General features: G+C 36.6%; 1 protein-coding gene across 2 annotated transcripts in view; it reads left to right on the plus strand.

Moving 5' to 3' along the window:
* The window catches only part of CDKAL1 (CDK5 regulatory subunit associated protein 1 like 1), a 419452-nt gene that overhangs the window by 313136 nt on the left and 89537 nt on the right, over positions 1-16779 (plus strand). For both annotated transcript variants that reach the window (XM_069809205.1, XM_069809203.1), the window contains exon 13: positions 13813-13875. In XM_069809205.1, coding sequence (XP_069665306.1) covers positions 13813-13875 — 63 coding nt within the window. The remainder of the gene's footprint in view (positions 1-13812; positions 13876-16779) is intronic.

Below are 16779 nucleotides of genomic sequence, written 5' to 3' on the forward strand. Positions count from 1 at the left end.
CTGCTAAATACATTGTTTCAGAGATGAGTCTGGATGCTCGTTGTCTCCAGTGAGCTGTCTGTAGGAAATTTTCACTCTGAAGTGTGTTAACTATGAAATGCTATTTTGTAGATGATGATGATTATTATTATTATAGATCTGGATTTCTCCATTTCCCTATTGCATTCAATCATAAAAGTTATATTGCTGATAGTTGCATAACTCAAATTACAGATTCTAGTCAGATAAATATTTTAATAAGCAATGTAAAAGAACATGATTTAGATGTGTCTGGTAGGGATTTTATATTTAGCTGCATTGCAAAGGATCAGAATGCTTTAATTCTAAGTGTAAAAATTACTCTTTGTCTCTCAAATTAAGGATCTGTAACACCTTATATTCTTGATAATTGAATTTCTCTGTGCTTTATTTTTTTCAAGGTAGCTATTACTTGTCTGGGGACTTGTGAGGAGACTTCTCTCTCTGTCCTTGAGATTTGGTCCATCGCAATTTCTGCAAGCATTAGGGGACATCATCATCTCAAGATCAGCTTGATTTCCATTACATGGAAACATGAGGAAGTAGCCATTTTGAAAATAGGGATAGTAGTAAGGTACAATTAGGTTCATCTCTACTGAGAATAGGAGATGGCAGCTGTTTTGAGAGCAGTAATGTGACTGCAGCTTTATGATTACACTGCCCTCAACTGCAGTGTCGATTCCAGTCTTTCTATATGTATTTTCAATAGTGTGAGCAATTCAGTTTCAGTTATTGGTAAATTTATTAGATTTTTTTTAAAAAAAGCATTGTGATGTCTAGATAAAAGACTATATATTCACTTTCCTTACAATCTCTTTCCTTCTCTCTTTCTGTATATCATCAAATAATTACCTTGCTCCAAGCTAGAAAATTTTGTCAATTACTGAACATTTCCTTTAATTCATCTGAAGAGTGTCTCCTTAAATTTTTCTCTCTATATTAGTTGTATTAAGCACTGTCCTTACTATACAATAGGGATAGCATAATGCCGTATGTACCTTCTCAGTGTTTTCTGCCAGACAAGTTGTATTTGATCATTTCTGTGGGAGCAAACCAACTATCTTGTATTTTATGCCTTTATTCTAGGTTGGCTACATATTTTTTATAGACTGCTTTGCTTTTGCTTCCTTCTAAGAGGTCTCCAAGAAGTTTCCTGACACCCTTTCATGACTGACTGGCTGCAGATCCCCCATATCTCTCTTCACCAATTAAAATTCTGCAAGGCACTGGAAATAGATATTCTTGGATACCAGCAGATTCAGTATGATGTTTAATTCCTCCTTTGCTGGATTGATACAGGTTTTGTAGTTCTGAATCTCCACACACAAACAGCTGAACCTTCTGTGGTAGCTCATGTTGCTCTTACCTATTCAAAATCAATAATTGTCTGTGTTGCCAAACTGTCCCTGCCTGATTGAGAAGTAACCACATTCCTGCATTGGGCAGTATTAGCTGTCTTCTCCTTCTTCACTTTTTAACACCAAGCAGCAGGACAGCAACTGGAATAGCATTGCTTGTGCAAGGGACACTTTTTGCTCTGTTCACAACTCTAAAGGAATGGGAGCACAGCTGAACCTTGCAGTTGTACCATCAAAGAAAAGGCTAGTAAGGTCCCTGTTGAGCAGACGGACAGTAAGGAGAGATGACAATTGAGGGCTGCTCTTGCCCTTGAGCATGTGCTTCAGGTGTTAGTGGGTACTGATGTGGCACAGTGTGCCTCGGGAAGCCAGGGCCGGAGCTAGGGCAAGGAAAGAATTCATCTGCTGTCTGGGATGGATTTAGAAATAAAAATAACTTTATAGAGTTTTATGTACTCTGTGATATGCAAGAGGACCAATTGCACTGTTAATCACTTGCAGGTGAGAGAGTGCAACTTTGGGTAGTGTTGATTAGTTAATGTGATTTAAGTGCCCAGAAAGGAAGGGACCATTTCCCTTATTTCTAATACAGGCACAGCAGAATCAGTAATAGTTCTTGCCTTAGCTTAATGGCAGCCAATCCAAAGATCATATGATGGGAATATGTAGGGATATTCTAAAATTAAGGAAGAGAGCTGAGGAGATCAGGAGGTGGAAGAAAAGGAAAGAAAGGTGAGTAGGAAAAGGAACAGTGCCACTTACTCAACAGTACTGCTACTCTGGTCTACCATCACTACCTTTGAGCTCCCTTGTTAAGTGCTATGACTAAATGGCATTACATGCCCCAGGAATTAGATGCAGCTGTGGTGACTGCTTCTGGTGTATCAAAGATGCTTGGCCCCTGACACCCCCCTAACGCATGCAGTGATGCATGGTGTAACATGCAGAATGTACTTTATGTGTAAGAGAAGCCAAGACTGAGTCTTATCTGAGTTTGACTGCTAAACCTCTGTACTACACTTTTATTTTTTCAGCAGTACACTTTTATTTACTGCTTGCTACTCTGCCAGAATAAAGACCTGAGTGAAGACTTTTACAGCAAGTTTGGGACCAGAGAGTTAAAAATGTGAAGGCTGGAGCAGGAGGCAGACCATGAAGGAAAAATCAATATATAATCCTTCATATTTGTCACTGAACTATTGCAGTATTCCAAGTTAACATTTTCCAGCAAGTTTTGTACTTGCTTTGTAGTAGTTTTATTTACAACATGTTTTCTTATGGTTTTTTTGAGAACAACATGTGAGGTACTGCAGAAAGCCTTACAAACCATCAAGATAGCTATGATTTCTCTTATCTACAAGCCCAGTTATTCACCAATGGGATTAATTTTGATTGATGTAGCTGTTGGTTAGTGGCAAATCAGTGTTGGCCCTTCGTGTTACTTTCTGGGTGCTTACAAATAGTTTTGCTTATTTTCCTCCGTATTTTTCCAGGAACTGTATAAACTGACTGACCTATGAAAGCCTGGTTCCTCCTTTTTCGCTCTTTTAAAGATGGTCAAAACATTTGACTCCTTTTATGCCGTGTCTTTAGATCTACCACAGTGCTCACCATTCGGTGTGCAGCCAGAACTGCGGGTTTGTGCAATGAATTCAAAGGAAGGTAATTACCTGTGAATAGGTTTTTTTGTGGTTAGACAAAGCTACTAAATAGAATTTTACAAAAGTTTACAGAGAGTTTTATTTTAGAGCTAGATTCAGCTCAAGTTCAAACCACTTTAAGTTATTTAACCAGGTGCTGAAATGAAAATCTGTTTGTGTTGTTGTGGGAGACAGTTGAGCCAGTAGGTTTTAAAATAGGTTTTACCCTTTTGGAAAGCTATAAATGATCTGCCTATGGAGCTGCTGAAAATTCACTTTGTAGCTTGAATCAGGGGAATGATTGAAATTGCATAGTCACGTCTGGGCTGTGCAGAATCAGACCCCTGAGAAAAGACAATATTTTTACTCCAGCCTGGAGCCGTGGCTCTTAAATCTTGCACTGGTGTACTTCAGGCACATGGTAGAAATCTTATAATAGAAGTCTTAATGCTTTCAAGGAGCACGACTGTCTTTCTTGAGAAAGCAAGTCAAAATTCAAAGCTGGACTGGAAATACACTTAGGAAACCAAGTTGGTGTTCTACTTTTTTGAATTTTGCTTTGTTTTTACAGCAGAAACTGATTGGAATGAAAATGACCTACAGCTTCCTCATAAACTTTATACAAATTCAGTTTGAAAATTTGAGCATCTTAAAGTAAATGTCCAGCTATGGGTTCAATCTAGGCCATGTTGTTAAGAAAAAGAATTAATAGACACTGGGAAATAAAATGTGGAGAATATACATGTAGAGGAAGAGGCAGAGTTCTTTCTAAACTTCACTGTCAAGCTAGAAATAGTTCCAGAATTTGCAAGGATTCTGAAACTACCAACAATATCATATAATTTTGTGGGTTGATACTTGCAGTGATGTACAGTCCACAGGTTGACCATCCAATATAAAAAAAATTAATTTCAGGAAAGTGTAGTCCTGTAAGATTTGTAGTGGCCATGAGCATTCATTACCTATTCTCTTTGCCCTGTGAGTCTGTCTAGAAACCCTGATGCAATTCTGGCATTTTAGTTGCAAGGAAGCTGCAATAGCATCAGGATTTTTGTATACCACATACTCCTGCGCTGAATAGAAGGGAAGGAAGGTACTCTACGGATAAGGTGGAATAGTCTTGGATTTTAAGGGAGAAAATTATTTTTACCTCCAATATAAATATATATGTGATCAGCATCTCAGGTAAATTTCTCCTTTCACTATAAATATTTTTCTCAGAAAAATTCAAAAGTCAAAAAATGGAAATGTAATTTAGTGAAACAAGTTTAGTGGTATTGTGGAGTTTTTTTTCTTTTTTGTAGGATATATGGTTTAGCATCCATTGCAATTGCTTAGAAAAATGCAGAAGAGTATATCATTCTTCTGTATTTCCTACCTAAACTTAGTTCATTGAAATTTTCAAGATTATAACATTGTTCTTCAAAAGAAGTTTATATAAAATGGCATCAGGATAAACTCAATGCGTAAATTTATTTTACTTCTGTTACATTTAAATCACACTACAAACTGCCTGAATACACACATACATGGAGTATATTGGAAGCCTCTCCCATTAATTAAAAGGATTGAATTGGTAAGACAGGTGTCATGAGAGCAATAAAAGCTGAAAATTGTGCAACTTTTTTCTTTACCAGTGATTATGAATTACATATTCTGATCTGGGGCTTCAAGTTAGGATGTGACAGGAAGTTTAAGGACTATTTTGTAAATTCCCTCTTCCCTGTTAGGGAACTGAGGGGAGGCAGAGAGAGAAACAAAAATTTCTTCCAACACCCTTTACTCATTAAGCTGCTGTTATTAGTAGAACCAAGCCATTATTGTTAAAAGCAGTTAACTATTTGCACAACGCGTTCATTTAGTCACTGGCATTGACTCGCATGCTCACCTGTGGTTCCCTGTGGAGCAGGAGCTAGGAGGCCAGCCCCAGCTGTGTGCTCAGATGTTGGAGGGTCAACCTTTGGCTTTGAGGTGGGTGCTTGGAAGGTCCCTCGGAGGGATCTTTGTTCCTTTCGATATAAACTTAATCCTGCAGTCTTCATCTGCATATAGGACTCACCACACCTTTGTCTGTTGTTGATCATACTGGCCTTGGGTGGGTTGAACAGACTGTTAGTGTCCTGAGTTTGTTAGTTATTGCAGATTCAGCATGAGTACTAGTCTTCAGAGCTTATTAGTCCTTGGAAAATTTTCATATACTGCATTTTCAGCAGGTAATGTTACTGTCTCTGGCCTGCTGTTTTCTGTTACAACTCCATCCAAATCCATAGATGCCTATAGAACCCATTCACAGAAGCTCCTACAGAAGGGACCTCTCTGGGAACTGGATGTTATGTTTATGTATTCATTGTCCTTCTGTCCTCTTCATTGGCTCTTAATGAAGTGGAAGAACCATGAGAGATGTTTTAACTGTGTCTTTTTTTAACTTTTACTTGAATTACAGTTAGGTAACTTCTGTAATTCTGGAAATTTTTCTCTTTTTTTAATTCAGAATTTTAATATACTTTATGAACCAGTCTGCTCAGAGCTGGAAACAGTGCCAGCAGTTGTAGACATAAGAGAGTATTGCCCATAACTTAATCCCTGAAATTGGATGTATACAGCAGAACAGAAAAATCTATTGGTTTCAGAGAAAACCCTCTTGGCTTTGGCATTTACGGACTTCCTAAGATGAGAACATGGTTTAGATTTAATAGTTTGTGACTTAACACAGATAGTAAATTAAGAACCTATCCAGGTCTGATATTAATTATGTTACTGAAATCGTTTAAGCTTTACTACTTTACTGTCTTTGTTGCCCAGCATAAATAGGCTCTGGTTGAATGTATTAGTTTTGTGGCTATAACTGTTATTTTAGACTCCAGGAACAGAATTTGCCAGTGCTGTAAGTCCCATTTAGAATTTCTTTCTTTTTTAAAAATCACTACAGACTTAGAATATCATTATCTTTGCCTTTAAAGTTTTTTAGTGTGCATTTGATGTCATTAATTTTTTTTGTATCATGGAGGTGACTAAGCTTGTCCATCATTTGCAAATCTTGTGACATTTATGATGGCCCATAAATTGTGCTTGGAAGAAAAGGACCCTGAAGTATCCTGAGGTGGGTTCCTGGTGACCCTTTCTTGAACTTCATCTGTCTTTGATAATCCAAGCACACTCCTTCAAAGCCATCACAGTCAATCAGGTCACTGAATGCTTTGGAGCTCGGGTCTTCTGCTGTTTTCATAGCTGCGCCTGCACCTCCAGTCACTGTGCTAAAAATCCACGTGGAACTTGGAATTGCTGAAAAACTGGAAGTAGGGTGGAGGATGGAATAGTACATTAAGGTAAAACAGCGAGGGCAATTTTTGTGTGTCTAGTGAATTTGTGTGTTGTGGGTACATGAGTGGTCTCTCCCACACAGCAAACACTTGAGCACTGTTTACCACTCACTGTTTCTCTTCTGCTCTTTTTCTTCCTTCTGGGATGTCGGAAAACCTGGTGCTTTCAGGGCTGCTGTTGTGCGAGAAAGCACACAGACATCTCGCCAGATTATAAAAAGGAAAAGAGTGCACTGCAGACAGGTCAGTCCTGCGCATATATATGTCCTGGGCTTAACACACACACACACATATATATATATAAAAACTACATTTCATTACTAAAATGTAGTTTGCAGTTCATTCTGGTTTGTGTTATTGCATGACTGGGCGCAATAACTAATATATATTCAAAATCAGTGTGTCCCTTGTGACCAATCACTTTATTTCTGATTTAGTGTCAATCTAATTTGAAATATGGCTGATACCTCAGGCCAAGTTTCTGTTGGATACTTTTGTTCTACAAAATCTTTTTGAGCTAAACAGTCTTCCTAATCAGTTACAGTGGCATCCTTAGAAAATACCCACCTCATATAGATTATGAAATTTCAGTATGAATTTTAGACATAAAAATCTACCAGAAATGAGACAGAGCATTTACAAACTGTGCCCAATTTAAGGACCCTCAAGATGAACAAGGGTTGAAGGCCTTTTTTTAAATTAAGGTTTTCTTTGTGAAAGAATAAATTTTGCATCATTTGCCCACTGCTAAGGGAGAGATTTTATTATGAAAAATGAGAGGAATAACAAACATTAATCCTAAACTAAATTAAAGAACTGAAGTGTAGCAGAAGGAATGGAATTCAGTAATATTTGTAAAATGTATGAGTTTGAAGAGTCTGTATTACATAGCTGAAATTATATGGGAGGTAAGAAGGAAGAAATTGCAATGCCCATGGTTTAATTGAAAATGGAACCTTCAAGAAATTATTTTCAAATAGGTTGACAGACGATCTTGTGAAGATCCTAAGCTGGTTTTTGAAAATGTTTGTATTTTTCAATAAATAAGAATCTCTACTTAAAACGTAAAATAGACTAAACCATGGCTATTTGTGTTACCACAATCCTGAAGACAGGATCACTCTAATGTTTGCAATCATTTTCTAGATTAATATGACTAGTAAAAGTGCGTAAAGTTTTATATATTTTCCTCTTTTAGTCAAAAAACACATTGCATAGGCTCATAAAACTTTGTTCTAAATTTTTTAGAAAGAGTCACTGAGTGTACAAAAGACGAAAGAGTATACAAAATATGAATTATGAATGTATACTTCTGATGTTAATTGGAGTTGGAAAAAATGTCTACCATCCTGGAACATTGAGGTAAACTGCTGAATATAACACATTGTACACTAAGTGACATTTTCCATGTGTGGATCAAAAATTATTAGAAAGTAATTTCTTAAACCAAGCTAAATAATGAAATATGCATGTATCAATAGTTAAAGTAGAACAGTGAGTCTATTTTAACGTAGTAATTCCAGGTAGGTTAGGTCAAAAAGACTAGCTAATCCCCAAATGATTTTTTTATGCTTCATTATAGATGCAATCAGAAAGACAGAAATAGTATCAGTAGAAGTGAGTTAGCTAGAGGAAGTAGGAAACTTGTCAAGCCTGTATTGTCACTTCTGCCCTTTCAGACCTTACAGGGCACAGAATGCAAGAGCATAATGAACACCAGTTATGATTTTATCAAGAAATCTGGCTGGGGCACAACATTTTTGTCAGGATCATTTCTAAGAGGGTGATGCACTGAATAACTCAAGGTCAAAGAGAACGGCTCACTGGTTTCTGATCACTTTTATAAAAATTGTTTTGCAGAACAAAAAGCAATCTCTAAACTTTGATAACGTGGCAGTTTCAGTGGCTTGGCTTATATTTGTGTTGTGGTTATAGGTACATAGGTTTAAGGCTTTATGGATTGAATCTCCAAGCAAGGGTTTTAAATGTACCTTGGTTGGAGTAGTTGCTACATCTCTCTCTGGTGTTTTGCCAAGTAACTCTTTGGAGATTAAAGTTAGGCCAGTCGGTGTCTGTAGATAGGGTGCTCCCAACTCCATTCTGTTTTATAGAAGTTTGGAGTTTGGAACTACCCAAGGCCTTTGCAGTTTTGAGATCACAGATGCAATGTGAGGGAAAAGAAAAACACAGCTTCATTATTGCTCAGAAAACGCATGTTGCTGAAGTTAGAGAATGCCATAACACAAAAGGCATTGGACATGCTGGTTCAGAAAAGAAAGTTCCAATCTCATGGTTTTCACTCTTGCATCTATTACACTGCAGCCTCTGTGCTTTTAGTAGTACTGGGGAAGAAGACGGTGAAAATACTTGCAAAGTTGCTTCATTCTTCTCCTGGAGTCTGTCAAAGTTGTAGTTAAATTCTACCTTGGCTCATGAAGTTTAATGTGGTTTTAACTCTAAATTATGTAATCCATTAGATACTATGCAAGTAGGTAATAACGTGGTTTTCCAGACTTGTTGGAAAGAAAAACAATGTTGCTCTTGGTTGTTAGCACGCTCAAGTGTTTGAGATGCTTTATAAGCTCTAAACTACATAAGGGTCCTGTGGCAAGATAAAATAGTATTTTAATTCTGATCAGCAGTATGTAAAAGAGAAATGGGGGAGAAGATGGTTGGTGAGGAAAGAGAACTGAAAGACATTCATCTCGTTGCCTTGACACATGTTACTATTCTCTGTCATCAAGAAGGAAAAGAAAAATATTTGAATGGAAACAGATATGGGTCCCTGTTACTGAAGGCAGCCCCGTATACTGGAGGGTTTTTAAGTTATGGAAACAGAAAAACAACAGCAGGAGAACTTTGCTGATGATATATTGAGGCTGACACCTTCAGTGGAACTGGTAGAATCTGCAGATGTGTCGTGGTATTAGGCTGAAATTATTAAGAACCTTGAAGGTGAAAACAGACTTTTTAAAACTAAAAGTTGAGTCTAAAGGAAAGCAGTGATAACTTCATATTGGGGAGTAATTTTGTCCCTTTTATTCCCAGATGAAAATCTGAGAATACTTCATTTAAGCTGCTTCTAAGTAATCTGCATTAAAAATACCTCGTCAATACTGTAATTCTCCTTCACAATAAACATTGTAGACCTATACCGGCTTGAAAGGAAAACAAACAAGTTTTAGACTACATTAATGTCGTCTGAAAGACAGGTAATTATCACCTGAGTATGAAAAGAGAATCACCAGAGAAGTGCAATACACATGTGCGCCTACAATGTTTAGTATTTGGTATAGTTACTTCATTTCTAAACTTACTTTTCTAAAGTATTTTCTATTTGTAAAAATGTATTGTTAGGATACCCTTACCTTTACCCTATTTTCACACCATTATATAAAAAAAAAAAATTAAGTTCAGCTTTATTTTTCCAAAGTAGTCAACACAAAATTTTATGCTGGTTAATTTGTGCAGAAAATACAGAGATTCATCCTGTATGGGTTTTTTTTTTTTGGTATCTCCATTGTGTGTCTCTCATAATGTGCAGAATTTTAAAAACCTACTGAAACAGAAAAGTGAAAAATTGTTTTTACGGTCATATTCATATATTTTTAGTGGCCTACATTAGCATACTATCTGAATGTATGTCTTTATCTCATCTCCCTAAACTTGTTTCTTTAAGTGTGATGAACTAAGTACCATGGGTTTAAAATTTAAATCAGTGCGTGACTGAGTCATCAGAATTTTGTAACGTAACAAAATCTCTGCTTCTGTAAAGCGCGCGCACACACGTACATACATACATCTATTGGGGAACCTTCTGTCCAGAGTCTTGCTTGTAAATTTAGGAGGACTCCAACATGTGAACAGTTGCACACAGCAGTGATGCAGGCAGCACCCTCCACCCAGGGAAAGCCCTTCCTTCTGTATTAACAGGGTACTGCTCAGCAGTTCCCCAGATGGCCTGCTACTACTGCTTTAAAAAAATCCCCGCTTCATATGCCACTGCTTGCTTTGATGCACGAGTAGGAAATTGTGCAGTTCTCAGACTCATGTTTTACTGGTCCTGTTAGTCATACAATATTTATCTGAAGTGATACATGACTCTGTCCTGTTGGCAAACCAATACTGGAAAAGTTTGTAGAGGAATGGTGTATCTCTGGTTTGTTACATGTCAGATGCTCTTGCACCAAAATTACGTACAGCCAGACTGAGTATCGCAAGTAACCCACTACCAAGAGAAACTTGGTTTAAGGAAATGTTCTGTGGTCACTGAACACAGGCTGTATCAATACAGGGCAAGCCTGAGAGAAGGATGGAAACAGGCTACGAGTCTGATGTTGCTATCTGACTTCTAAGAGGTCTTTTCATTTTTGGAAATACCCTGTGCTAATTTGTATGGTGACTTTGGAAAGACTTGATTTTTTTTCAGAAAGATAATAAATTTAAATATATCCTGTGCAGATCTGTGAGGGTGTTTGAAAGTGATACTGCTGCTGTACATGGAACAGCGCGATGGGACTGTACATTTGCCTAAGTTCAGAAGGATTTTCTGAGTGTCTTTTTACCATGTGATTTTGACAGCATTATTGGTACAGAACAAAGGAATGGGGAATCAGAACACAAAAAGGGAAGAGCAGGAAGACGGGGGAAGAAAAATATTTTTATATTGGTCAAGAGAGTACTTGAAAGGGATTTTGGACTAAGCTAAGGAAGGAGAAATAAGAGTATGAAGCTGTGTCAGGAAAAGAAGTTCTAGGGAGATGCATGTAAACAGGCAGTTTCGGGACTGAAATAGTCCACTGGAGGCAATAAAGAAGAAAGAGCTTTTGGGCTCCTTATTTTCCTCTGTCACATCTAGACATGAGGAGGCCTGCTTTACTCTGTGCTTTACACTCTTTACAGGTGAGCTGAGAATCATGCCTTTTCTTCATGTAAAAAACTTATTATTAATACCGTGTGGCTAATGCCTGCTGTAGGAGTTGAAGGGCTTACCATTATAGCAGCATGAATTCCTTGTCCTTTTATTAGTCTCTGTGTTCTGAAATGGTTTATATTTCTGTTTTTTGGAGATCTGAGTTAAGTTGAACTTGGTGTTCTAGAAAGACACAAATTATCACCAAGCAACCTTAACTCTGTGCTTAAGACATTTTTGTCTCTGTATATTCAGAGTTCCTACAAAGTAGTCAAATGCTCTTTCAGTTTAGATCAGCTAAGCATACGGGACATCCTGGGAATTTCAGGGCAGCATTTTTTCACGTGCATCTCCAGAAGTTTCATTCCATATTCCTCTGTGTCACGAATTTCCAGCATTTCCCCAGTCAGGAGCATTTTGGTTTTGTACAAAAAGCAAAACTTCTACCTTTGGTGGAAAGATAGGAAAGAAACCATAATTTCCTATAATAAAAAGTGGAAGACTATATCCATGTGTTGTGCAAGGGAAGCCATCTTCATTCTTCATCTTGTGTAGCTAAGTGTATAAACAGCATTTCAGCCAGAGTCTGAGGGTGAAGGATAGGACAGTTTCTGTCGTGTAGTTTTACTGAGTTATTAAAGCTATTGCAATAAAAATGCTCAAAAGCACTTTGTGTGCAGTCAAAATGGATACAAGAGAAATAGTCTTTGGTAAGAAAAAGCAAGAATTAGACTTTTTCTGGATTTTGTGGCTTTTTTTCCCTAGAAAGATTAGTGGAGGTCTCCAGATTCTGAACTAAAATGCTTTTGTCAATTTCTTGCATGATTCTACATTAAATTAGGTTTTTTTAAGCAACCTTTTAAATAATCATTTTGATAGCTCTTTTCAATTTATTATCATATTTCTCCAAATCCTTTTAATAGTATTTTAAGCACGTTCACTGTGTATAACTGTACTACCAGGAAAGAAGTCATTGTATGATGGTGATGGAATTTGGGTTGTGCTACCTGATGCTTTCATTTCAGTGGGGTTTTTCCCATTGGAAATAAAAGAGGTATTAATGGGGGTTAGAGGGCGAAGGTTCCTCTACTAAGGGAGATCTTTTCTTTGGCAAAGGCATGTTCGATTGCTGAGAAAACCTGTACTAACAGAAATGTCTTTTTTAATATCAATTCTGTTAGTTTTAAATCCCCTTAGTAAACTCAGAGAAACAAGTCCTGTTAGGTATTACTTCTGGTAATTGAACAGAATTGTCTATAACAGAAGTAACCTTCTCATACTGTAAACAAAATTTATTGTTCCTTTTTGAAGAGGGACAGTGACTAAAAAATTATTTTCTTGACTCTTTAGCAGTCGTAACTAAAACATATGTAGGGACCTCACAGACGTAGTAATATTAATTTGATACCTTAAATGACTCGGAAATATCCAGCTGTCATAAATTTGTACTAGTAACTAAAGTTATAGCTTTCATGACTAAGTTGCTGCATCTGAACTTTTCACTGAAAATTGTGTAAACAAAGAAAATACATAGTTCGTTTTGCATAATCAAAAATTACTAAATTGTCCTACAGTTTCCAGAAGTTAAATAAATACTGCAGTCATGCAGCTGCCTATTTGGTTCCCAGCATGCTGGAAACATGAACGTGTCCTCCCAGTTTAGTTGGAAAACTACCTTCGCAGAATTGATGGCTAAAATAAGACAACGGTACAGACTACAAGCAAGGAGTTCCTGTAGTTGTCTCCCCTTTACACATTATCCAACACGCAATGCTTTGCCTCCCCAAGCTATGAGATAGGTCAACGTCGATTTTGACATAATAAAACTTTGAACTTATTTGTGACTCATCCCTGCATTAAAGATGAAGAGTGCTTTTCTCCTCTCCCTGCCCCTCCTGCATAGGATGCAGCTGAGAGATTCTATTTAACATCTGCTGAAATCACTGAAAGCTCTTCCATTGATTTCAGAAGAAGCTGGATTAAGCACGTTTTGTCTTTGAACTTTGCTCTTAACAGAAGTTTTTTTCCCTTTGCCTTGGCATTAAATGGCATACCACCTATTAATTTTCCACAATCAAGGCAATGAGAGTATTAGCATCAAAAGAAATTGAAAAATAATAAATGATTCTTCTTAAACTGACTTCCTTTAAACCTAATCTGCTATAAAGCGAGACTGCAGGTACGTGCTAGAATAGTAGACAAGTCTTTGCAAGATTGGAGCCTAATCTTCAAGTTTTGTTATCTGTATTCTAAGACATTATTTATAATTTATTGTGCAGAAATTAAAACAAATCTGAATTGTTTACACATTCTACTGATGTTGCATAGATTAGTGTTTATTATTTACTACGGATATGTTCTTAACATTGTTAATATATATGTTAATTATTTCCTGTGATATTTAATATCCTTAATCTGCATACACTGCTCTTCATACCTACAGTTCCATTTACAAAGTGGGGAGAGAATGTGTTTGTACCTGCATACAGCTTTTTAAATCAGTAGTCTCTTTCTTTTTGCTTTAACTTTTCTAATACGGTTTATTTATTAATATTACTTTTCAGAAAAAACAGAGAACAAAGGATTTGTCCCAGCTGTTTCATTCATATAATCCATATGATCATAAGGTAAGAAAAGAATATACTACCTATGTTTGTTGTTAAGAGTAATTCCAAACATTCATGATAACTATATTTCATGTTTAATGCAAAAATGAGAGGAAATTATAAAATTGAAAGCGCTAGGGTATTCATGTTACTTAAATTGTGCTATCATATAAATGTTTCTTTGTTTCTTCAAGCCAAGCTTGAAAAGCTGCATTTTCTGATTTGTGAAGCCAATGACTCGCATTAACCTCATAGAAGTATAATTTATAGACTGACACTAAATCCTGCAAAGTGACCATATGTGGTATCAGATTCCCCTCTTTTTTTTTCTCACTATTTAGAAACTGTGTTGCCCTTGAGTATGTTGCTTAACCTGTTTTGTCAATTAGGCCCTGAGATACATGATACTAATGAATTATCTATTGATTCTGGAAGCATCATTGGAAGAGGCTGCTTTGCTAACAGCCTGATGGTTGTCTGGGGGAAGAAGAAACACGCATCATCATTATAACTTGATCCTTATTTATAAAGTCTGGGAACCCTGGTTAAAAAACCCCTAGTTTGTTATAACCATACTATAGGGTAAGAAAAGAAGGTCACTTCCCTAAAGACATTGCAATGTGAAATAAAAAATTAAAGCTGTTGCAAGAAGATTGGAGAACGAGGAGACACAGATCACAGCACTTCTGTGCTATAACTATGTCATGGGGGTTTTGTAGACATTATGCAAAAGAGAGCATTAAGCAGCAGACCGAAGGAGAGTTAAGTAGGTTTGTAAATATTTTGGGGGAGTTCCTCCTATCTTGGATGCATCTGTGGCCATGTTTTTTTAAGCAAGTGCACTAAATCCTTTACCAATTTGTCAGCAGTATGAGATGACTGTCTTTGCTGCTTATGTTCTGCAAAGCATGTGTGATTTTGCAAGTACCCATTTCAAAAAAGAAAGATTTGAAACGTTTTTTTGTTTAGACATTTCAAAGGAAAGTTCTGAACTGTACTCCTTTTCCTGGCTGTGTAGCAAATAGCTATACATTGGAAAAATTAGCTAGGTTTTATATCTGGGGGAAGAAGGTGGCCGAAGTGTGTATGTATGTGCACCTATCTCTGTGTATGAACACATGCGTGTATGTGTGTAACTACACATATGTCAATGAGAAAGAAATACATTGTGTAAATACTAATGGATTCAATTTATCAAGTAGGTTGTTGCTATGAGAGATCCATAGTTACCAGCAACTTGAAGATTTACAGTTTTTAAAAAAACATTGTCAAATAGTAGGTATATTCTATAATTTTAACTATTATATATCATTTCAAGTTAAATCCATCACTTTGAAGTATTTTTTTACAGATAGACTTGCATTATTTACGAGGATTGGTAAAGCAGATATTAAGGGCCTGTGAAAATTGAGAAACATGAAGAATAAAGGAAATTAGTGTGACAAGATTTTGAATAGGATCATTGCTTTTTTGAGTTGAAGCATTTTAAGGTAAATGTAATAGTAAGTCAATTAAGATCTAATAAGGACAAGCAACTGATGAACCAGAAGCTTTTGATACTCCTCTCCATGTCTACATTCTCCTGTGCCAAACACTTTTTATTCATAGTACAAGGAAATTCCATTATTCTTTTATTAGCACTTTTAATGGAGCCTGGCCATTTGTAACTCCTGCTGCCTTCCTGCTCATATCCTTTGTGGCATTATATCAAAGTATCCTCAAATGATTTTGGCTTCAGTTGTGAAGACTTGTGCACTCTTTACAAATTAGTCATCAGGCAAAGTGGAATTGAATATAAATGCTTAGGTATATTCCCTTTTGATCTTTGTTTTAAGACCTTTAATAAATTATTAAAAGTAGCACAATTGTTTGATGAGTGATTTTTGAAGCTCCACACTTCTGCTGCTTCCAAGCACATTCTGCATATATATCTGAGAGTAAAACGGGGAAAAAAGTACAAATGACAGTTTATTACAAGGATGATCTTTCCTTATTTTCCTTTTGACAGAGAACATTTTCCTTCTGCTAACTACTTCCTATTTGTAGTGGCTGCAACAAATTCACTGCAGATTTCTTGCTCTGTGTGCTGTTACTTTCCACCTCAGCTGCCAATATCACAATTGTTGCAGACCAGAGGAGGGCTTTTAATTTTTATATTAATTGTAACAGTAATCACCATTAGTTGAAAATACAGTTATTTCAAGGGGAGGTCTGTATTAGTTTTACTCTAGTTCTGTTTTGTTTGATTTACGTGGCAGAAAGTTTGGTTGGTTGGCGGGAGGGGGAGTGTTTGCTATTTTGTAGATTATTTGCAGTAAGTGTAAAAAGATTTTATGATGACTTTGTGAAAGTGTTGGTGATGCAGGATCATGGCATGAATTACTTGAATTACTGGCTTCCAGGATTCTTAGTTGGTTGATTAAAATGTTTTTCTCTGAGAACCTTTCTAAAGTAGAAAAGAGGTAACCTTAAATAAGTTGGAGCTCGGTAGTAGTAGTTAAAACAAATGTAAAAGGGAAGCTCATGAACTACAGTGGCTGGAACAAGACTGTCTACTGAGATTTGATAGTATTTCATCCTGTTTTGATGGGATATTGCATAGAAAAGAGAAAAATCAATCAGAAAATGTTTATTCTTCCAAGTTTGTGCTTCACTCACTAAATCAGAAAGTCATGTTTTGACAGAGTAACTACACTAACCTTACTACTATTTATGCTTGGTCAGGAGACCAGTAGCTATTAGAAATAGCAGCTATTCCTGGAAATTTTACCTCAATATATGTTTGCCTATCTAGTGTAGGTTACTGCATCCTGGAAGACATTTTAAATGTTTGTGCTCCTGCATTCCCAGGTGAAAAGCCAGCTCTTTTATGGAGGGGGAAAGCAAGGATTTCCTTTTCCTTCCACTTCCAGCTGTGGAATCTTG

Source organism: Haliaeetus albicilla, chromosome 21 (assembly GCF_947461875.1).
Source record: "Haliaeetus albicilla chromosome 21, bHalAlb1.1, whole genome shotgun sequence".
NCBI classification, from domain to species: Eukaryota; Metazoa; Chordata; class Aves; order Accipitriformes; family Accipitridae; genus Haliaeetus; species Haliaeetus albicilla.